We start from the raw sequence: 23,546 nt of genomic DNA, 5'->3' as shown, positions 1-23,546 counted from the left end.
GGAAACAATTAAAACTTCCCACTAGTCTGGGATTATAAATTAAACAAAATACTAGAATTTTCAATGCTATCTGTAATGGATATTCATTACACTCAATTTTTCCTGATGCTATCTCCTCCCTTAGCATCCATAAAACTACAGAGTCCTGGGTCTCCTTCCTCACTTATAACTCCTCCTGCAATTCCTTTCCAGTCTGCTCTTCCTGCTACCACCTAATTGAGTTTCCTCATGAGCCACATTCTCTATATAAACTGTCTTCTTCAAGGAAGTCATGTAAATTCCGTATTTTAAAAATGTCATTACATGACTTATTTTTATGACTTTATATGACTTATTAACTTTTTTATATCACTTTTTTTTACTTTGCAGGGAAAATATTCACATCTATTTATTGGGAAAATTCTGGCCAGCCAAATTTGTATAAAAAACTTTTCAGAAGAAGACTTTATTTCATGACTTTAATTTGAAATATTTTTAAAACATAGTTAAATAAATTTTTAAAATTATATTTTAATGCTTCTTCAAATTTATCAGATCACCTTACGGAGAATTCTAACTTTTCTATATACTTTTGGGGATTAAAAAAATAGAAAAGAATAATTTTACCTGGTTGGCACAAAATCTTGAAGCCAAAAATAGGAGATCAATGTTGATAATATTATCGATAAAGAGGTTGCAAATCCTTTTAAAATATTATCTGCATACTTAATAACAGCAGCTATTACAAGGCCTCCAAGTGCCTGCAGAAGTTTTAAAAAAATATTTTTTAAAACACACATATAAAACTGCATTTCAAAACAATTTCATTATTTAATAAAGCTTTAAGCTTTTGTCCTATAAATTCAATCCCATTATAGTAAGGGATTGATTTTAAACATCTCTCACAACAAATAGACTTACAGGTTTTGTTCAATAGCCCTCTTATTTCAAAAGGCATTTAATAAAAGTAACTACCAGGATAATCTGCAGTTTGTTATAATGGAGTTTGACCATATTGCAAATAAAATGTCTATCATTATCCAATTTAGTAATTAAACATCACTTGTTTGGACAAACGTGAGAGGACTGGTCACTTTAAATAGTGAAATATTTTTACTTTTGAGTAAAATTAGTAATCAGAGTCATTTTACAGCCTTTCAATAGCCTCTTAATTTGACTTTTTTCCTATAGTTTCTCCCCGTTCAATTCCACCTTTTATTACTGTCAGATTAAGTTTTCTAAGGCACAATTTTAATTGTGCTCTTTCTTTAAGACTGTAGAAAGAACTTTCTACCTAATCCCTCTCAAATTCCCAATTGTAGCTACTTTAATAATGAGGTTTTACTATACTACACAGTTCTGCTTTCTGCCAAAGACTACTTATCATTTTCCAAATCTGGGTTACCTACTATAACAACTTTCAAAACACCTCTTCTATGATGGAAGCTTTATTTAGAGAAAGTCATAAATTATGCCAGTTGAGCTTACTACAAATTAATGTTTCAGTCCCAATATTTTTTGGCAATGTTGTCATTCATCTGTTTACTCCCTATTGAATCCTTCATACCAGTTATACCAAACATTTTTTATTTTTCTCGTATCTTCAGCCCCTTTTTAAGGGAAGGGGGCTTCTTCTCTTTGCTGGAATAAGATACATCATACATAAACTCTCTTGATTCACCCTATCTCCGCTTCAAATTTTCTTTTAATTATTTTTTTCAAATTTTCACTTATTCTTGTCTCCTTTTCTGCTATCTTAAAAATAGAAGTATCTGGCTGGGCGCGGTGGCTCACGCCTGTAATCCCAGCACTTTGGGAGGTCAAGGTGGGTGGATCACGAGGTCAGGAGATCAAGATCATCCTGGCTAACATGATGAAACCCCATCTCTACTAAAAATACAAAAATTAGCTGGGCGTGGTGGCACATGCCTGTAATCCCAGTTACTCAGGAGGCTAAGGCAGGAGAATCACTTGAACCTGGGAAGAGGAGTTTGCAGTGACACAAGATCGCGCCACTGCACTCCAGCCTGGTGACAGAGCTAGGCTCCATCTCAAGAAAAATGAACAAATAAACAAATAAAAATAGAAGTATCCTACCTGCTTTTAAAACACAACTATCCTGGCTGGGCGCGGTGGCTCAAGCCTGTAATCCCAGCACTTTGGGAGGCCGAGATGGGTGGATCACGAGGTCAGGAGATCGAGACCATCCTGGCTAACACGGTGAAACCCCGTCTCTACTAAGAAATACAAAAAAAAAAAACTAGCCGGGTGAGTTGGCGGGCGCCTGTGCCTGTAATCCCAGCTACTCGGGAGGCTGAGGCAGGAGAATGGCGTAACCCCGGGAGGCGGAGCTTGCAGTGAGCTGAGATCCGGCCACTGCACTCCAGCCCGGGCGACAGAGCAAGACTCCATCTCAAAAAAATAAAAATAAAAAAAACACAACTATCCTTTGCCACCTTCACCTTCCTTTCTGGAGCCTTGCTTCTTAGGCTTCAAATATCTCTAGAAGAATAGGAGGCTCTAAGGATAGTGACTTGTGTCTTCATTTTTATATCCTCTAGAATTCTCCATATGTATTTTTTAAAGATGTAATTAATTACTCAACCCTTGAACAATTCCAAGCTATATATAAACTGAATTTGACAGATGTTTTCCAATATGTAACTACAATATGAGGCTACGAATTGTCACAATTAAATATCCAGATCTGCTTCTTGGGTCTTAATGGCTGACCCAGACTTCCTGTACAATGATAAGACTTATAGAAAAATCCAAAGTTATATTTGCCTTAACCTTCAGCTCTTTTATTCTTAAACCCGTATTTTCATTATGTTACATTTAAATACCACAAAGTTCATTAAAGATCCCTTTTCAAAATAAGATTTCATTACAGCATTAAGATCACTTCTATTCTAACTTCCTTGAATAAACTAGATACGAGAGCACTAACAGTAGTGACCTTTTCCCCTCACATCAGCATATCAGGAGCTACTTTGATTCTCTATATTAAAATAGAGTTTATTAACATTAAATCTAAGACTTTAAATGCTTTACCTGAAGAACAACTACTATCCAGGTCAGTCGGTTATATCCCTGAAAAAATCCATTCTTTGATACCAGTTCTCCATCATAAATGTATACACCCATTAATCCAAATATACTTCCAAAGAAACCTAAAAAAAATTAAAGTCTACATGATGTATCATTTAGTTTTTCTGAAGAGAAATATTTTTTCCACTGACATTCCAAATAATTTTATACTTAACTTTTTCTTTTTGATAAAATTAGATTACTTTCTTTTTTTTGAGACGGAGTCTTGCTCTGTTCCAGGCTGGAGTGCAGTGGTATGATCTTGGCTCACTGTAACCTCCGCCTCCCAGGTTCAAGCAATTCTCCTGCCTCAGCCTCCTGAATAGCTGGGACTACAGGTGCTTGCCACCACGCCTGGCTAATTTTTTGTATTTTTAATAGAGACGGGGTTTCACTGTGTTAGCCAGGATGGTCTCGATCTCCTGACCTCGTGATCCACCTGCCTCGGCCTCACAGAGTGCTAGGATTACAGGTGTGAGGCACACGCCCAGCCAAAATTAGATTTTTTTTTAAATCTTTACTTGGTTTTGTATACTTAACAAAAGTATACTTAGTTTATGACTATAAGACAAAGACATACAAATGTAAAAAGACAAAGACAGAATATAAAAAATAAGAGACATTATCAACTTTGGAGCACTAAAATAATACAATGCACAAATTAGATGATTACATGGCTAGCCCATTCAAATATGTGCAAATTGCTCACATTTGGAATATGTCATTGTTCTTCCACCTTCCTCTTGCTAGATCTAGATTTTCATATATTCACATTGGTACATACAAATATAAAAGCTCAGGCAGGGAGTACAACATTTTTCCTTATTAAGAAGTTTCGAGAGTGGGCACAGTGGCTCACGCCTGAAATCCCAGCACTATGGGAGGGCAAAGCAGGAGAATCATTTGAGCCCAGGAGTTTAAGACCCGCCCAGGCAATGAAGCAAGACTCTATCTCTACCAAAAAATTAGCTAGGTGTGGTGGTGCACGCCTGTAGTCCTAGCTAATCAGGTGGCTGAGGTGGGACGATCACTTGAGCCCAGAAGTTTGAGGTTACAGTGAGCTATGATTCTACCACTGCATTCCAGACTGAGCAAAACAGCGAGACTGTCTCTAGAAAGTAAATAAATAAAGTTTTGTTTTGAAAGTATAACTAATAATTAATACCCAAAAAATCACAGCTAAGAAACAGTCATAGAAAACATTAGATTCTGTGTTACTGAAGCTTCACTGTTAGAGAAAGTCAACTTGGTAAGAGCAGAAACTGTCTTGTTCATGTTGAATCTCACCTCAAAAGCATAGTCTATCACATGACTATTGGAATAAGAGACTCCCGGAAGCATTGCTAGGCTATAAATAAAGAAATTCATGCTGACAGGGACCGCTTTTTATGGGTAGCCTTTGAAATATATGCAGTTAAAGAGTGCAAGGGTAAAGCAATTTTTAAAAATGAAGTCATAACTAATCAAAGTATTCCACAATAGAAAGGAAGTAAAAAGGATGTGAAATGCTCTAAAATTCCATTTAAGTCAGCTCTATCCTTTTAATGTCTAATTTCAAACATGAAATTAATGCTGGCATATAATTGCCAAAACACATCTGATGGTATTTTATATGATGGTATTATATATATAAAATATGTACGTGTGTATATATATACACACACACGTAAAAAATACCATCAGAAGAGTTTTATATATAACATATATATATATAAAATATGTATATTTTGAGACAGGATTTTACTCTCTCACTCAGCAGGCTGGAGTGCAGAGGCACAATCACAACTCACTGCAGCCTTGACTTCTAGGACTCACGCGATCCTCCCACCTCAGCCTCCCAAGTAGCTTGGACCACGGGCACATGCTACCACACCTGGCTAATTTTTTGTTGTTGTTGTTGTTATTGTTTTCTATACAGAGTTTTGTAGTGTTGCTCGGGCTGGTCTCCAATTCCTAAGCTCAAACAATCCACCTGCCTCAGCCTCTCAAAGTGCTGGGATTACAGGCGTGAGCCACCGCATCCAGCCTTACACATATATATATTTTTTTTAAGAAACAGGGTCTCACTATGTTGCTCAGATCTCAAACTCCTGGTTCTCAAGCAATCCTCCCATCTCAGCCTCCCAAGTGTCTGGGATTAGAAGCACAAGCCACCACATCCAGTAAAGTTTTTTAATTTATGAAAGTAAGACTTCGTAATTACCAAAAAAGTATACATTATAGAAGGATACATACATGTCATACATGTCAGCATGAACAGGTCTACTGCATTCTAACAGTTGCATAATATTCCTTTGTATGGATTATAATAGCAAATATGTATGTATCAGCATGTAACAGGAATTATTCTAAGTGCTTCCTGTATGTTAACTGATATACAACACTATGAGGTAGATGTCTATTTTATAGATGAAGAAACTAAAGCATAAAGAGGTTACATAACTTGCCCAAGCTCACACTACTGGTGCTCACACTACTTATCTTTGTGCTCTTATAGGATAGATCCTTATCCAGACTTGGAATTCTTACATTACAGCCTACACATATTTAAAATTTTAGCAAATATACCAAATATTCCCAAATTGAAATCCAACATGGTTATATCAATCTATACTCCTAGGAACAATAGGTAATAGAGTTCCTGCTTCTCTATTCTCTAGCTAAAATTGGATCTTATCATGTTAATCTTTGACAATTTGATGTTTGAAAAATGCTATTACATTGTTTTAATTTGTTCTTATAATTTTGAATTGTGATAAGCAATTATTTAAGTATCTTTTCAAAAACGTTAAGCCTGTTACCATTTTTTTTCTATGAGCATTAGAGCTTATGAGGTCACCAAATAATAAGAAATCCATGAAGCATATTAGAACCATGAATTCTGATATGTCTTCCATTTTTATCTTACAATTCAAGAAAAGTTTAGGCAAATCACACAAACCTTGATTATTTCTTTTTCTCTGATATTGTATTTTATATAAATAGTTGACATTTATTAGTGCTCACTATACGTAAGACACTTTATTCTTGGCTCACTGCAACCTCTGCCTCCCAGGTTCAAGCGATTGTCCTGCCTCAGCCTCCAGAGTAGCTGGGATTACAGGTGCCCACCACCATGCCTGGCTAATTTTTGTATTTTTAGTAGAAATGGGGACTCATCATGTTGGCCAGGCTGGTCTTGAACTCCTGACCTCAAGTGATCCACCAGCCTCAGCCTTCCAAAGTGCTGGGATTACAGGTGTGAGCCACCACACCTGGCCTAGACACTTTATTCTAAACACTTCACATGTAGTAATTTCATTTAATCCTCATAGTAATATATGAGATAGGTAGTAAAATTTAGAACATTTTGCAGATGAGGAAAGTGAAGCAGAGAAAGAAGTAACTTCCCTAAGGTCACATAGGTGGTAAGTGATGAAACCAGGATTTGAGTGGTCTGATTTCAAAACTAAGTATTCTTAACCCCTCTGCTATAGACACATTATTTCTGAAAGATTGAATTAAACTGCTTAACGCTTTTCATGCCTGTGAGCTTACTTTCTCTAGACAAACGAAAGAAGCTAATAAAATTTTGCTTTAAAAATATTTACCTTGAATGTTCTTATGAAAAAAAAAAAAAGACACATTTCTACAAACTTTGCAGAGAAACTTAAAGAAATCCTATGTGATTAAAATGAAGGTGCAATCTGTTATTACATTACTTGAAAACAGGTGGAAGGATGAACTGTAATAAAATTTGGAAGATTTGACATAAAATATAGGCCATTAGGAGTACAGACAATTTAGGGCCTAGAGGGGCCTGTATGACTGCTGATCAAGATAGACATGGTGCAACAGAGCCACACTACCTGGATTCAAATACTGAGTGCATTACTTACCAGTAATGTGAGCTTGGGCAAGTTATTTAACCTCTCTGCACTTTAGTTTCCTCATGTATAAAATGGTATATGGACAGAAAAAAAAAAATAGTGGTTTCAAAGGTACACCTCAAAGTCACAAGGACAAAAGCTTAAAATAGAATGTGTTGATTTTCAGATGAGCTGCTTTTCACATGGGCAGTTCTATATGACATCACCCAAAATGAATGTATGCCAGGAATACTAAATGCTGGAATCTTCGTAGGGGGATTTAAATATTACAATACTAAAAGAAGTTTAAATATTTGTTCAAAGGCTTCAATATAAGAGACTTTTTCTTTTCAACTATTTACCTTCAGTTAGAAAAATGCTGCAGTATTTAAGAGCTAAAACATAACATTTTAAAATAAAACAGCACATAAGATTTTAAAACAGAGGCCAGGCACGGTGGCTCATGCCTATAGTCCAGTGCGCTTTGGGACTATAGCGCTTTTGGGTGGATCACCTGAGGTCAGGAGTTCAAGACCAGCCTGGCCAACATGGTAAAACTCCGTCTCTACTAAAAATACAAAAATTAGCTAGGCGTGGTGGTGGGCACCTGTAGTCCCAGCTACTCTGGAGGCGGAGGCAAGAAAATCACTTGAACCTGAGCAGTGAGCTCAGATCGTGCCATTGCACTCCAGCCTGGGCAAAAAGAGCGACATCCCATCTCCAAAAAAAAAAAAAAAAAAAAAAGAGATCTTAAAACAGAGACAAAAAAATCATCATTTCAAACTTCCTTAATCATCTTAATCATCCTTTCCAGGAATAAAATATGTAAGTTATTTGCAAAACCTTCTGGGAAAGAAGTGGCAACCAAGGATAAAGTTACTAAGGCTCTAAATAGTGAAGACAGATATGGGCTACGTATACCTTTATGTCACAGATCTAAGTTTTTCATATTCTTAAATAAAAGGTGTTCATTTAAACTAAAATGTTTTAAAAGACAAGAACATTGCCAGATATTTGGATCAGTAGCAGATTTTATGCAAGGCTCATTTACTTAAAGATGTATAGACATCTTTAAATATAACAATATAATCACTTTTAAAAATAATATGAGAAAACATTTAAAACTTACCAAGCTGAATATTCCTTATCCAAACTGATTGTTTTGTTTCTTTTAAGATTTTCTCAAAGTAAACTCCAGCAAAGCCACTTGAAAAACATGCTGTGAGAACTGCCATGAGTCCTACAAACTGAGAACCAGCTGACAGTTCCTTAGAGTCAAGCTGAGAATCTGAGGGCCACTAAATAAGAAGAAAAGTAAAATTGCAGTTTAATTCCCATAACATTTTACATAAACATATTGAGAGCCCACTCTTAGACCATAACTTAAAAATGCAACCAATATCATTTTTGGGATTGCAAAGGAGAGCTTTAAACATAAAACCTTACAATCATTTGATTTTTTTCCTCACAGTGATAATATACTACTATTACAACTTATAATTTCAAAAAGTACCTTAGAAATAATAAATATTTCACATTTCATCTCTTACAGAGACCAATGTTACCTTGAGATAATTCCTTAAAGTTTAATTTATTAAAAAGCACCATCTCAAATATAGGTAGAAGAAAGGAGGAGAATCTCACATCCCCATCTGCTGTATCAGCAAAAGTAGAGATCAGCTGGAAAGTGGTGTGCTAAATCAAGCATAATAAAGGGAAGCTGTTGGGAGGTGAACCCCAAACACTGTCAGGAAAAGATAGTCCATCAGACAGTGAAGGAAAACTCTGAGTACAAGACACTGGAAAATGAAATGTGTTGGAAGGGACTCCAGGATCATTGCACCAGGGATGGTACCCCCTGGCTTAGATGTTACCCTTAATCTAATCAATTGATATCCTATTAACTACTGTTAAATTTTCTTTTGCATCTATTTCTTCCCTCCTCAGTTTGATCTTCTATTAGTTGGACTTCTTTTTTTGAGACATGGTCTCACTCTGTCACCCCAACTGGAGTGCAGTGTATGATAACAGCTCACTGCAGCCTCAACCTCCCTGGGCTCAGGTGATCCACCTTACCTTCCCCAGTAGCTGGGACTACAGCTGCACACAACCACACTCAGTTAATTTCTGTATTTTTTGTAGAGACAGGGTTTTGCCATGTTGCCCAGGATGGTCTCAAACTCCTGGGCTCAAGCAATCTGCCTGCCTTGGCCTCCCAAAGTGCTAGGATTGTGGGTGTGTGTGAGCCACCACATCCAACCTAGCTGGACTTCTTAAAGCCATTTTTCCTTCTGAAACTGTACTTTTCATAGCTACCAAAGACTTTTCAATCAATATGGTAACTAATTTTTAATAATAAAATTGTTCATTCTCTATTCAGCTTGCCTTCACCACAGAATTAACACTACTGACTACTCATTCCTTACCTCTTGAAATGACCTGCTCTTTTCCATGTTCTCTTCTCCAATCTTTATATTTATTCTAGTCAACAGACCCTTTCGATGATGGAAATGTTCTGTATCTTCACCCTCAATAGGGTTATCACTATCTTTAAGTGGCTACTGAGAACCTGAAATGTGGGTAGTGTGACCAAGGAACTGAAATTTTTATTTAATTTTAACTAATTAAATTTAAATAGCTACATATAGCTTGTGGCTACCCTATTGGACAGTGTAGTGCTACAGCATATTTATAGGAATCCCCTCTACCCTGGAGAGCTGATTCACAGAAGCACTGGCATCTCTTCTGAGCTCAAGTCCAAAATTTTCAGTTGCTGCTATCCAGAAACTTATCTTCTCAAAGCCAATATGACTAAAATGTACCCATCCCTCTTTAAAGCAAACATACCTTTTGATACCTTTGTATCTATTAAAAATGCCACTATTCAAACTTAAGTTTCTTGATCTCCTTGCTCTCCATTCTCTATGATATTTATTAGTCTAACACTCATACTGATTCTTCCCTTGGAACAACTCTTACATCACTGCTGTGGGACATTCCAATCCCATTAATCTGACAGTTTAGGTCATTGTCATGGTTTCTAATTCCTCTCCATTCCTTCAGTCTTTCTTCCCACCTATCTGCCCTGCATGCCTATAGGAGTTCTCTGATATGCCTCTCTCCCTTCCAACTCTCCAGTGAGGCCTTACAGCCAAAAGCAGTCAAGCCTAAGCTCCTGGCTCAATACTGAAGACCACATATAATCTAGGACCAATCTGTGTTTTGTAAGTTCATCTCTCACCATATCTTTGTCAATTATTTGTTCCAATCAAAGAAGACTATTATCACTCCTTAACTTATCTTGTGCTTATCCACAGATCAACATCTGTATTTTTTTTTAACATACCTTTTATGTAATACTTTTTCTGCTGTTTCCAACCTACTAAAACACAAATAGTGAAAAGATTTGGTTCTGGCTCTGCCACTACTAGATTGGGATCATAAGCAATTTCATTAACCTCTCTGAGCCTCAATAACTCCTTTGTAAGTTGGGAAGAATAACATATCTACCTTAAACAGTTGGGTATAACATGAGATTATAAAGGATAACCACCAAGTGGGGCACCTGGCACATAAGTACTCAGTATGCAAATTTCATTATAATTATTACCTTTCAACACCTAATTTAACTCCAATATCATCCTTGAAGATTTCCCAGGAGTCATCTGTACTTACAGGCTATAAAATCAGTTGACAACTAATCATGTAAAAACAAATATCATTTGTTTTTCCTGATCTTAAACTGTGTTTTGAGTCTTGCTAATTAGGCACTATGAATGGAAGGAGCAGTGAAACACAGCTGCTGCCTTCTAGGAATTTAAGTTGTAGGGGTAAACAGACATACAAATGAGCATTTACCTATAATATAAGTACTTTGGAAAAGATATGTACAAAGTACTATAGTGGTAGAGAAGAAGGCATAAATGTTATGCCTGTGATGTTATGCCTCAGCTGAGTCTTAAAGGTAGGAGTTAGCCAGGCAAAGAAAGCGGAGAAGGCATTGTAGGCACAAGAGAAAGAATGGATAAATGCTCAGCTGTGCAAAATAGCCCCTACAAGCAGCTCAGTTGTAGCAATTCAGAGTGTGAAGTATGCAGCAGCAGAAATGAGTCTGGAACTGTAGGTACATTTCAGAAGGTTCAATGTGTCACACTAATCACTGAGCTTTATCCTATAGGTCTGTGTTCCTGAAGCTTCAGTTATTTGCCTATCATTTTCATGGTTTTGTCAAACTCATGTTCCACCTGAACTATTAATAACTTTCTAATTTAAAATACCTTACTGTTTGAAACAATGCCTACTTTAGCTTACCCTAAGCAATATTTATGAAAATATGAATTTGATACGCCACTTATACTTTTGTAATACTCATTTAAAATAAATATTAAAAATATTAGCCTGGGCACATTGGCTCATGCCTGTAATCTCAGCACTTTAGGAGGCCGAGGCGGGTGGATCACGAGGTCAGGAGTTCAAGACCAGCCTGGCCAACATAGTGAAAGCCCATCTCTACTAAAAAACACAAAAAATTAGCCAGGCGTGGTGGCAGGCACCTGTAATCCCAGCTACTTGGAAGGCCGAGGCAGGAGAATCGCTTGAACCCGGGAGGTGGAGGTTGCATTGAGCTGAGATTGTACCACTGCCTTCCAACCTAGGACAAAGCGAGACTCCATCTCAAAAAAAAAAAATTAAAAATTTATTCACGATATGAACACCACACTTAAGGGAAAGTGATGACATGAACTGAGGAATTATCAGGATATAAGTATTAATAAAACCTTCCATCAGAACAAGTATCACTGAGGACTAAAAATAATCATCATCATCATAAATAATAAGATCAAGTGCGGTGGCTCACATCTAACACTTTGGAAGGCTGAGGCAGAATGATCACTTCAGCTCAGAAGTTTGAGACTAGCCTGGGAAACATAGTGAGACCCCGTCTCTATATAAATTTTTTTTTTTTTTTTTGAGACGGAGTCTCGCTGTGTCACCCAGGCTGGAGTACAGTGGCCGGATCTCAGCTCACTGCAAGCTCCGCCTCCCGGGTTCACGCCATTCTCCTGCCTCAGCCTCCCGAGTAGCTGGGACTACAGGCGCTCGCCACCTCGCCCGGCTAGTTTTTTGTATTTTTTAGTAGAGACGGGGTTTCACCGTGTTAGCCAGGATGGTCTCGATCTCCTGACCTCGTGATCCACCCGCCTCATAAATTTTTTTAAAAGTAAAAAAAAAATTAAAATTAACACCCCCCCAGAATAGATGAAATCTCCAAAAATAAAAGTATACCTTAGAAGAAATAACAAACCTGAAGCAACCCCAGTATTTAAAGGGAGTCTCACAGAAGAGATCCCTATGAAGAAAACCAACAAGGAATCATTAGAAAGATAAAAGAACCAGGAAAAAATGGTATCGTGAAGCTGATAGAAAATAAAAAGGGAGTGGCTAATAATCTCAAATGCTACAGATATCCAGCAAAAATCAACTGCATTTCTTTAAAATGCAGTGTCTTATTTCCCTAATTAGAATGTTCATTTCTGTAGGTAATATAATTTTATTTTGATTAATTCCTCTGTATTACTTACCCTCCCAATGTAGTATGTCACACAAAGGAAGCCCTCAAAACATATGTTAGTTGTGGTGAATAACATTTGCTGGTTTCAACAAGCAATAGAACCATATTCTCCACACAAAATAAATAAGGGTTTGAAACCACGATAAAGATAAAAAAATATACTTATCTTGAATAGTTACCTGCACAAAAGCAACTCCTGTCATCAAAATTACTAGGGACAGCCACTGGTATACACCCAATTTTTTACTAAGCATAGACACAGAAAATAATGCTGTTGTAAGAATTTTCAACTGATATGTGACCTGAAAAAGAAAACAGTAATATTATTAATGTTTGCTTGTTTGTTTGTTCCTTAAGAGTACTATTAGAAATGTATTTTAAGGACTATGGCAGCATGCCTGGTGGTTGCACCTGGCTGGGAACTGGGATCTAAAGCTTCAGTTAATGCCAGTCTCAGGAATCTGTACTATGTACCAGAGAGCTTTGGACACTTTAGGCAATAATGCAAAATGAATTAAACTTTCTTATTGTAAATTCGGTTGCAACAGGCAAGCAAAGACAAAATTATCTCCACAGCCACTGCCACTCTTGCAGGTACACAAGCATGTAATCTAGGAGCCTGGGTATCAACCTGCCCCACCTGCCACAGACAGCACCTGTGCAGACCATCCAGGGGCCTGAGGACAAGCCTGCCCCACCCACCACTGCTTGCACAGGCCTCCAGGGACTTGAAAATGAGCCTGCTCTGTTTACTGCCCATGCATGCCTCCTGGGGGCTAGCGACTGACCTGAACAACCTGTTGCTACCACTGCTGGCACCCACCCACGCACACAAACTGGGGACCTGAACAATGGATTGCCTAGCCCTATGCTTTCACCACTGGCACTCATGTACACCACTTGGGGACCCAAGATTGGCCTACTGTTGCTCCTGCTACTGCCAATGCCACACATGCCACTCAAGAACTGGAAGACCCACCCACCTGCCCAGCCCACTGCTGCCTCCAGCAGCACTAAAACAAGCTGCTGGGAGGCCCAAGGCCCAGCCACCTGAACCTACCACTGCTAGTATCTGCATACACCTCCTGGGGACCCAAGAACCAGCATACCTGGTCCATCACTGCCACCACTGGAGCCTGCCTGGCATCCCCACCCCCAGCAAAGCCTTGCCACAGTCTCCACTAACAACTTCAGGTGAAGCCACTGAGGAACCAGACAGACCCCACTGACATTGATTATAGCCAAAGAAATCATATAGAGACTACATATTATTGCACACACCCAGGATCAAAGCCAAAGCACCCTACCCAACCAACGTTATGCATATATCTGTAGGAAAATGTCTTTCCCTATGAAAGCTATCTACAAAACTGGAAGAAGTTACTGTTATACCAGATGCAAAGATATCAATGTAAAGACACAAGAAACATGAGAAAGCAAGGAAATACGACACCTCCAAAGGGACACAATAATTCTCCAGTAACACATCCCGATGAAAAGAAAATATGAAAGGTCCGAAAAGAATTCAACATAATGATATCTAGAAAGTTTAGTGAGATACAAGAGAACATAAGCGGACAATATAAACAAAATAGGAGAACAATTCATCATCTAAATGAGGTATTCAACAAAGAGATATCATAAAAAAGAACTAAACAAAAATCACAGAACTAAAGAATTCAATAAATGAAATAAAAAATCCAATCAAGAGCTTCAGTGTTAGACTAGATGAAACAGAATAAAGAATTTCATAAGCCAGTCACATAAAAAAAAGAGAAAAAAGAATGAAAAAGCCTAACTAGAGTCAACCCAAAAAGATCTTCACCGAAGTACATTATAGTCAAACTATCAAAAGTCAAAAGACAAAGAGAGAATCCTAAAAACAGCAAGAGACAAGCATCAAGTTACATATAAGGGAATCTCCATCAGTCTTAACAGCAGATTTTTTAAGACAAACATTATAGGCCAGGAGAGAATTAAATGATATATTCAAAATGCTGAAAGAAAAAAACACTGCCCGATAAAAATACCATACACAGTGAAACTATTGTTAAAAAAATGAATGCAAGCTGGGCCCAGGCTGGTCCTGAACTCCTGAGCTGAAGTGATACACCCACCTCTGCCTCCCAAAGTGCTAGGATTACAGGCGAAAGCCACTGCACCTGACCAAAAGGTGAATTTTTAAAGGCTTTTGTTTTAAATGGAAACCAACAAAGACAAGGAGAATAAGAGAAGAGACAAAACATAAAATTTTGAAAGCTAGAAATCATTTGGATGAGTGGTAAATAAGTTAGAAGACCAAGAAAACTGAATACTAAACTGACAATGAAAAAACTGAAAACCAGTTGGGCACAGTGGCTCACGCCTGTAATCCCAGCACTCTGGGGGCCGAGGTGGGCGGATCACTTGAGGTCAGGAGTTCAAGACCAGCCTGGCCAACATCATGAAACCCGGTCTCTACTAAAAATACAAAAATTAGCAGGGCGTGGTGGTGTGCACCTGTAATCTCAGTTACTCAGGAGGCTGAGGCAGGAGAATTGCTTGAACCTGGGAGGCAGAGGTTGTAGTGAGCCGAGATCATACCACCGCACTCCAGCCTGGGCAACCAAACATTAAAAAAAAAAAAAAAAAAAAAAGGATGCAAAGCCAGGCATGGTAGAGTGTGACTGAGGTCTAGCTACCTGGAAGGATGAGGCAGGAGGACAAGTTGAGCCCAGGAGTTTGATACTGCAGTGCACCATAATTGTGCCTGTGAACAGCCACTGCATTCCAGCCTGGGAAGCATAGCAAGACATCTCTCTTTTAGAAAATAAAAAATAAATATAAATAAATTTTTTAAAATTAAAAAACAGGTAAATAAGTTTTAAAAAATAAAATGAAAGATAGTCTTTCCTAGATAAGGAAAAACTGAGGAAATTAATCACCACTAAACCAGCCATATAAGAAATGCTGGCCAGGTGCTGTGGCTCATGCCTGTAATCCCAGCACTTTGAGAGGCCAAGGCGGGAGGATCACGAGGTCAGGAGATCGAGACCATCCTGGCTAACACGGTGAAACCCCGTCTCTACTAAAAATACAAATAATTAGCCGGGCGTGGTGGCGGGCGCCTGTAGTCCCAGCTACTCCCGAGGCTGAGGCAGAAGAATGTCGTGAACCTGGAGGAGGAGCTTGCAGTGAGCCATGATCGTGCCACTGCACTCCAGCCTGGGCGACAGAGCAAGACACTGTCTCAAAAAAAAAAAAAAAAGAAAAAAGAAAAGAAAAGAAAAGAAAAAAGAAAAAGAAATGCCTAGACCAGGTGCCTGTAATCCCAACACTTCGGGAGGCCGAGGCAGGCAGATCTCTTAAGCTCAGAAGTTTGAGACCAGACTGGGAAACATGACGAAACCTCGTCTCTAAAAAAATACGAAAGTTAGCCGGGCATGGTGGTGTGTACCGGTAATCCCAGCTACTTGGGAGGCTGAGGGAAGATGGCTTTAGCCTGGGAAGCAGAAGTTGCAGTGAGCCGAGACTGTGCCCCTGCACTCTAGCTTGGGTGATAGAGCCAGATCTTGTCTCAAAAACAAACAAAGAAAGTGCTTACAGGAGTCCTGCACTTCAAAGTCAGTATCTACCATGATAAAAACACATGAAAGTATAAAACTCACTGGAAAACCAGATACACAAATGACAAAGAGAAAGGAGTCAAACATTAACACTACAGAAAACCAACCAGAAAACAACTGACAAAATGACAGGAATAATTTCCATGTATCAATAATAACTGTGAATGTAAATAAATTTCCCACATAAAAGATATGGACTGGCAAAATGGACTTAAAAAACCGTAAGTTAACTACACACTACCTACAAGAAATGCAGTTCACCTGTAAAGACAAACATAAACTGAAAATAAAGGGGTAGAGAGATATTCCCTGCAAACAGAAACAAAAAATGAGCAGAAATAGCTATACCTATGTAAAATAGACTTTAGGTCAAAAACGGTAGAAACAGACAAAGAGGTAATTATATAATGATAAAGGGATCAATTCAACAAGACTGTAGAGCAATTCTAAATATATATACACCCAACACTGCAGCACCTAGATATATTAAGCAAATATTGGTAGCTCTAAAGAGAGAGATAGACTCCAATACAGTAACAACTGGGGACTTCACAACCCCACTCTCAGTATTGCACAGACATCATCTAGAAAGAAAATCAACAACAAAAATATTAGAGCATTTAAACTACACTTTATACCCAACGGAACTCCCAGATATTCACAAAACACTTCATCTAACAGTTGCAGAATGCACATGCTTCTCATCAGCACATGCAGCATTCTCCAGAATAGAATATATATTAGGCCACAAGTCTCAACAAATTTTTTAAAGTTGAAGTCATATCAAGTATCTTTTCAGATCAAAACAGAAAATTTTCTTTTTTTCCTTTTCTTTTTTTTTTTTCAGATGGAGTTTCAATCTTGTTGCCCACGCCGTTGAGTGCAATGGCATGATCTCAGCTCATGGCAAGCTCCACCTCCTGGGTTCAAGCAATTCTCCTACCTCAGCCTCCTGAGTAGCTGGGATTGCAGGTACCCGCCACCATGCCTGGCTAATTTTTGTATTTTTAGTAGAGACAGCGTTTTACCATGTTGGCCAGGCTGGTCTCAAACTCCTGACCTCAGGTGATCCACCCGTCTTGGCCTCCTGATGTGCTGGGATTACAGGCATGAGCCACTGTGCCCAGTCTAGAAAAATTTCTTAAAAACAAATATAAATTGGAACACAACATACCAAAACCTATGAGATACAGTAAAAGCAGTGACAAAAGGGAAGTTTACAGCAATAAATGCCTATGTCAACAAATTAGAAAGATTCACATAAACAACCTAATGTACCTCGAGAAGCTAGAAAAGCAAGAACAAACCAAACACAAAACTAAAAGAAGGAAAGAAAGAATAAAGATGGGCAGGCCAGGCACGGTGGCTCATAGCTATAATACCAGCACCTTGGGAGGCCAGGCGGATCACTTGAGGCCAGAAGTTCAAGACCAACCTGGGCAACATAGTAAGACCCTGTCTCTACCAAAAAAAAAAAAAAATTAACCAGGCATGGTAGCACACACCTATATTCTCAGCTATTCAGGAGGCTGAGGTGGGAGGATTTCTTGAGCCCAGGAGGTTGAGGCTGCAGTAAGCTAAGACTGCGCCATGGCACTCCAGTGTGGGCAACAAAGTGAGACTGTCTCAAACAAACAACAACAACAAAAGATCAGGCAGAACTAAATGAAATAGAGACTAAAAAATACGAAGGATGAAATAAAAGAAAAACTGGTTTCGTGAAAAAATAAGTAAAATCAATAAACTACAAACTAACCAAGAAAAAAAGAGGGAAGACCTAAATAAAATTACAAACAAAAAAGGAGACAGTACAGACGATACCACAGAAATACAAATGATCATTAGAGACTATTATGAACAACTACATACTAGCAAACTGAAAAACCTACAAGACATGGATCGATTCCGAGACTGATACAACCTACCAAGATTGAACAAAGAAGAAATTAAAAACCTAAACAGACCAATAACAAGTAACAAGATTCAATCAGCATTTAAAAAGCCTCCCAGAAAAGGAAGTCCAGGACTGGACAACTCCACTTCTGAATTCTACTGACCTTATAAAGAAGAACTAACACCAATTCTCCTCAAAGTATTCCAAAAAAATCAAACGAAGGGAATTCTTCCTAACTCATCCTGTGAGGCCAGCATTACCCTGATACCACAACCAGACAAGCACGCAACAAAAAAGAAAACTACAGTTAAATATTCCTGAATAGAACAATACAGAACCCAAAAATCCTGAACTAAATATTAATACTAGCAAATCGATTCCAAGAGCACATAAAAAAGATTGTTTACCACAATCAATTAGGATTTATCCCAAGGATGCAAAGATGGTTTAACATATATGCAAAATCAATAAATGTAATACATCATATCAACAGAATAAAGAATAAAAACCTTATGATCATCTCACTAGATGCAGAAAAAGCATTTGATAAAATTTAAAATATTCCTAGGAACATATCTCAACATAATAAAGGCCATATATGACAAACACACAACTAATATCATACTGAATGGGGAAAAGCTGGAAGGCTTTCCTTTAAAAACTGGAACAAAATAGGGCAAAAGAGAGAAATAAAAGGCATCCAAACTGGAAAAGAGGAAGTCGAATTGTCCCTCTTTGCAAATGACATGATCTTATATACAGAGGACCCTAAAGATTCCATTAAAAAACTCTTAAAGAGCTGATAAACAAATTCAGTTGTTGCAGGATACAAAATCAACATACGAAAATCAGTAGCATTTCTATAAACCAATAACAAGCTAACTGAAAAAGAAATAAAGAAAGCAATCTTATTTCCAATAGCTACAAAAAAAAAAAAAAAAATTCTAGGAATAAATTTAACCAAAGAAGTAAAAGATCTCTACAACAAAAACTACAAAACACAGATGAAAGAAATGGAAGAGGACACAAATGGGAAGATATCCCATGCTTGTGGATTAAAAGAATATTGTTAAAATCACTGTATTACCAAAAACGATCTACGGATTCAGGACAATCCCCATAAAAATACCAATGACACTCTTCAAAGAAACAGAAAAAAACAATCCTAAAATTCACATGGAACCACAAAGACCCTGAATAATAGCCAAAGCAACCCTGAGCAAAAAGAACAAAGCTAGAGGCATCACACTATGACTTCAAAATATACTACAAGGCTATAGTATACAAGACTATGGAATTTGTTTAATAACAGGTACAAAGACCAATGGAACAAAATAGAGAATCCCGAAATACATTTACAAGTTTACAGCCAACTGATTTTTGATGAAGGTGCCAGGAGCATACAATAGAAAAAGGACATCCTCTTCAATAAATGACGCTGAGAAAATTGGATATGAATATGAAGAAAAAGAACACTAGATCCCATCTCTCACCATATTAAAAAAAAAACTTAAAATGAATTAAAGACTTAAACATAAGACTGAAAACTATAAAATGACTATTAGAAGAAACAGAGGAGAAATGTTTCAGGACATTGGTCAAGGCAGATTTTATGGCTGTTATTTCAAAAGCACAGGCAGAACTTGCTTTAGCAGCACATATACTAAAATTGGAATCATACAGAGAAGATTAACATGGCCCCTGCATAAGGATGACAAACAAATTCATGAAGTGTTCCATATTTTTAAAAATATACAATACATAAGAAAAAAAGCACAGGCAATGAAAACAAAAATAGAATAATGGAACTATATTAAACTAAAAAACTTCTGCAAAGCAAAGAAAACAATAAAGAGACAATCTGTAGAATGGGAGAAAATATTTGCACTAATCATCTGACAAGAAACTAATATCCATAATATATAAAGAACTCCAGAGCATAAGAACAAATAATCCCATTAAAAAGTGAGCAAAGGACCTCAATAATCATTTCTCAAAAGAAGACATACAAGTAGCCAACAGGTATATGAAAAAATGCTCAACATCACTAGTCATCAGGGAAATGCATATCAAGACCACAGCGACATAGCATCCTACCCCTTGTTAGAATAACTATTATCAAAAAGACAAAAAATAACCAGTGCTGGTGAGTATGTGGAGAAAAAGGAGCTCTTGTACACTGCTGCTGAGAATGTAAATTAGTACAGCCTCTATGGAAAACAGTACAAAGCATTCTCAAAAAACTTAAAATAGAACTACCAGACAATCCAGCAATCCCACTACTGGGTATTTATCCAAAGGAAAGGAAATCAATATATCAAAGGGATATCTCTAGTCCTATATTTATTGCAGCATTGTTCACAATAGCTAAGACATGAACTCAACCTAAGTGTCCATCAATGGATAAATGCATAAAGAAATACTATTCAGATATAACAAGAATGAGATCCTGTCATTTGCAACAACAAGGATGCAACTGGAGGTCATTATGTTAAGTGAAACAACCCAGGCACAGAAAGACAAATATCATATTTTCACTCACATGTGGAAGCTAAAAAAAAAGGAAAAAAAGGAAAAAAAAATGGGAGGGTCTCATGGAGGTAGAGAGTAGAATGATAGCTACCAGAGGATGGGAAAGATACAAGGGCAGGGGGAGGAATAAAGAGAGATTGGTTAATGGGTACAAAAATTGAGTAAGATAGAAGGAATAAGCTCTAGTGTTAGCATAGGAAGGTGACTACGGTTAACAATAATTTACTCAAAATTTCAAAATAACTAGAAGAGAAGATCTGAAATGTTCCCAACACAAAGAAATGATAAATGTTTGCGGAGATGAATATCCTAAATACCCTGATTTGATCATTACACGTTGGATGCATGTATCAAAATATCACATGTACCCCATAAATACATACAATTATTATGTATAAGAAAAAAAGTTTTTTTAAAAAAGAAAGAAATGTATTTTAAGTACCTGATAAGTAGCTGCATCTAGATTTGATAGTGCCACATACAGTAAATTATTCTGAAGAGTATAGATCCCTGATGGAATAGCAAGTTTAAGTGTTTCCATAGGTTTATTAAGAATTTCATCATGTAGTACTCGATTCAGTGCTCTTAGACTACATTCTAGAAAATAATATGAGAAAAATCAGTAATTAAGTAACTCTGAATAAGTTACATATCTGCTCTCAAGATCTCAATTTTCTCACCTATAGAAAAAGAAAATTGAGCTACATGTCAAGATTCTTTTAGGACTAAAATATATCTTTATGATGCTGATTTTTTAAATGTTAAATATTATAATGTATTAAGAAACCTCATATTCTTTTATTCTGATATATAATCAAATTTATCTTATATATATCTACATATATATAATATACAAACACACACAGACACTTATTTCTGACAGCCAAAAGCTCAAAGTTTTAATTTGTCAACCAAGCATTCTTAGTTTATTATAGCAATGTTATAAAAACTTGTATTTTGTGCATTTTGTTTATCACCAGCCATTCATGCCAATTAGTAATTGTGAAGATTTTATTCATAAAAAGAAGGTAAATCAGTTAGGGAACGGGTTTGGTTGCAAACAACAGAAAACCCAACTAACACTAGTTCAACCCATAGGGATTTGTCTCACATAGGATGAGTCCAGATCCAAAGCTTTTATAGAGACTCAGGGACCCAGGTGTACTCTCTGTAAGCATACCTCGTTTAATTATGCTTCATTTTATTACACTTTTCAAATATTGCATTTTCTTCCAAATTGAAAGTTTGTGGCAACCCTGCACCAAGCAAGTTGCAAAGGGTGCCACAGTGTCTAGCTGTGAAAGGAGGGGAAAAGTCCCTGGGGTGGACAAAGGACTCTAAGAAAATTGGGAAGGTGGATCCTGGAAGCAAATGAACCCACTCCTAAAAGTGACTGTCAGTCAGGCTGGGCACAGTGGCTCATGTCTGTAATTAGCCAGCGTCTTGGGAGGTCAAAGTGACAGGATTGCTTGAGGTCAGGAGTTCAAGACCAGCTTGATCAACATAATGAGAACCTGTCTCTTAAAATAAAAAATAAAAAAAGTTTTTAATTAGCTGGGTGTTGTGGCATGCACTTGTAGTCCCAGCTATCCAGCAGGCTGAGGCAGGAGGATCAATTGAGCCCAGGAATTTGAAGTAGCAGCAAGCTATGATTGCATAACTGCACTTCAGCCTGAGCAAAAGAACAAGATCCCCATCTCAAAAAAAAAAAAAAAAAAAGTGACTGTCACTGGCTTGAAAACAAACCAGATGAGCTCTAGCACAGGCTGCCAACCAGTGGTCTGGAAGAAGGCTTGTTCTTCCACTTCTCCCACCCTGACTGCGACATTGAGACTGAAGAAAATTCAACGTGGTGCCACTAACAGGTCTAGGTGCCATCAACCAGGAGAGGAAAAAAAGAGAAAGCTGGGGCCAGAGGATTTCGGAGTTATGAGGAACCAACTCTTTCTTGGTTCCATGAATCTCTCATACAGCATTATCTTTTAAAGACCTTCCAGTATCTGCGTTGGAAATCCTCTAACCACTGCAGCTCATTCTGGCGATAAACAGGCTGAAATGAATATTCTAGGTTCAGGTGGATTATCAAAGAGAGAGCAGGATTATCTCTTTCTTGTTAATACAAGGCTGCTACAAATTAAGCCTGTGTCTCTTCATATGGCAAATTATTAAAATTATGTCCAAGAGAGGTACACTTACAAAAAAGGCATAGCAGAAAAACAAAATAACTGCATTAGAGTAGAATAACAGGCTTTAAAAATTTCTGTGATATAACCTTGATAAAAAAATTCCTGGATGGTTTATATATATATATATATATATATATATATATAAAAGATCTTAATATATGTCCAATTTTTGGAAACCAAAATGTTCCTGGTATGCGATAATATCAGCTAAGCACTATTCTAAGATCCACATATATATACACACACACATAAATATATGTGTGTATATATAAAAAAATATATATAAAACATATGTAACTGTATATATTTTGGCTTTTTAATCTTCATGCTTTTCATCTGTTGTATACATGATTATTGCAACAAAGTCATCAAAGTACTGCTGCATCTCTAGTTCTTGTTTCAGGCAGCAAAAAAAAAAAAGGAGAGGAAACAGCAGCTTAGCAGGTATCTTCTTGGTTCTCATTGAACAGAATTGTGTTGCATAACTATCCATAGCTGCAAGGAAGCCGGGAAGTCATTTCCTTTATTTCCTCCACATTAGAGCCAAGAAAGGGAGAAAGGGATTGAAAATGAACTTTGAACTGGCCAATTTTATGGTATCAGTCATGAAAAATGGCCAAAGATCTTTTAGAGATACATACATAAACTCCTCAAAAAAATGAGAAATTCTAAGGAACCCTAGAATTATTTACCAATAATGACACTTTAGACAAATTTTTCTCTCAATATAAAATAGGAATAGTTTAATTATGAAAAGTTTTTTGAAATAAAAAAAAACTTTAAAATTACTACGTGGTACTCACCCTCTCCTCACCCCAAAATAATAATTGAACAATTCTT

General features: G+C 37.2%; 1 protein-coding gene across 3 annotated transcripts in view; it reads right to left on the bottom strand.

The window, feature by feature from the left end:
* Window positions 1-23,546, bottom strand: part of SLC35A3 (solute carrier family 35 (UDP-N-acetylglucosamine (UDP-GlcNAc) transporter), member A3) — a 52,333-nt gene that overhangs the window by 5,344 nt on the left and 23,443 nt on the right. For 2 of the 3 annotated variants that reach the window (XM_011992520.1, XM_011992519.1), the window contains exons 3-7: window positions 20,963-21,117; window positions 12,669-12,791; window positions 8,047-8,215; window positions 3,034-3,152; window positions 607-740 (exon numbers count right to left, since the gene is read on the bottom strand). In XM_011992520.1, coding sequence (XP_011847910.1) covers window positions 607-740; window positions 3,034-3,152; window positions 8,047-8,215; window positions 12,669-12,791; window positions 20,963-21,117 — 700 coding nt within the window. The remainder of the gene's footprint in view (window positions 1-606; window positions 741-3,033; window positions 3,153-8,046; window positions 8,216-12,668; window positions 12,792-20,962; window positions 21,118-23,546) is intronic. The other variant, XM_011992521.1, reaches the window with a different exon arrangement.

The sequence above is a fragment of the Mandrillus leucophaeus genome, unplaced genomic scaffold (genome assembly GCF_000951045.1).
Source record: "Mandrillus leucophaeus isolate KB7577 unplaced genomic scaffold, Mleu.le_1.0 Scaffold413, whole genome shotgun sequence".
Lineage (NCBI taxonomy): Eukaryota > Metazoa > Chordata > Mammalia > Primates > Cercopithecidae > Mandrillus > Mandrillus leucophaeus.
The sequence above is the reverse complement of the archived record's forward strand: the minus strand, read 5'-3'. Positions and strand labels throughout refer to the sequence as shown.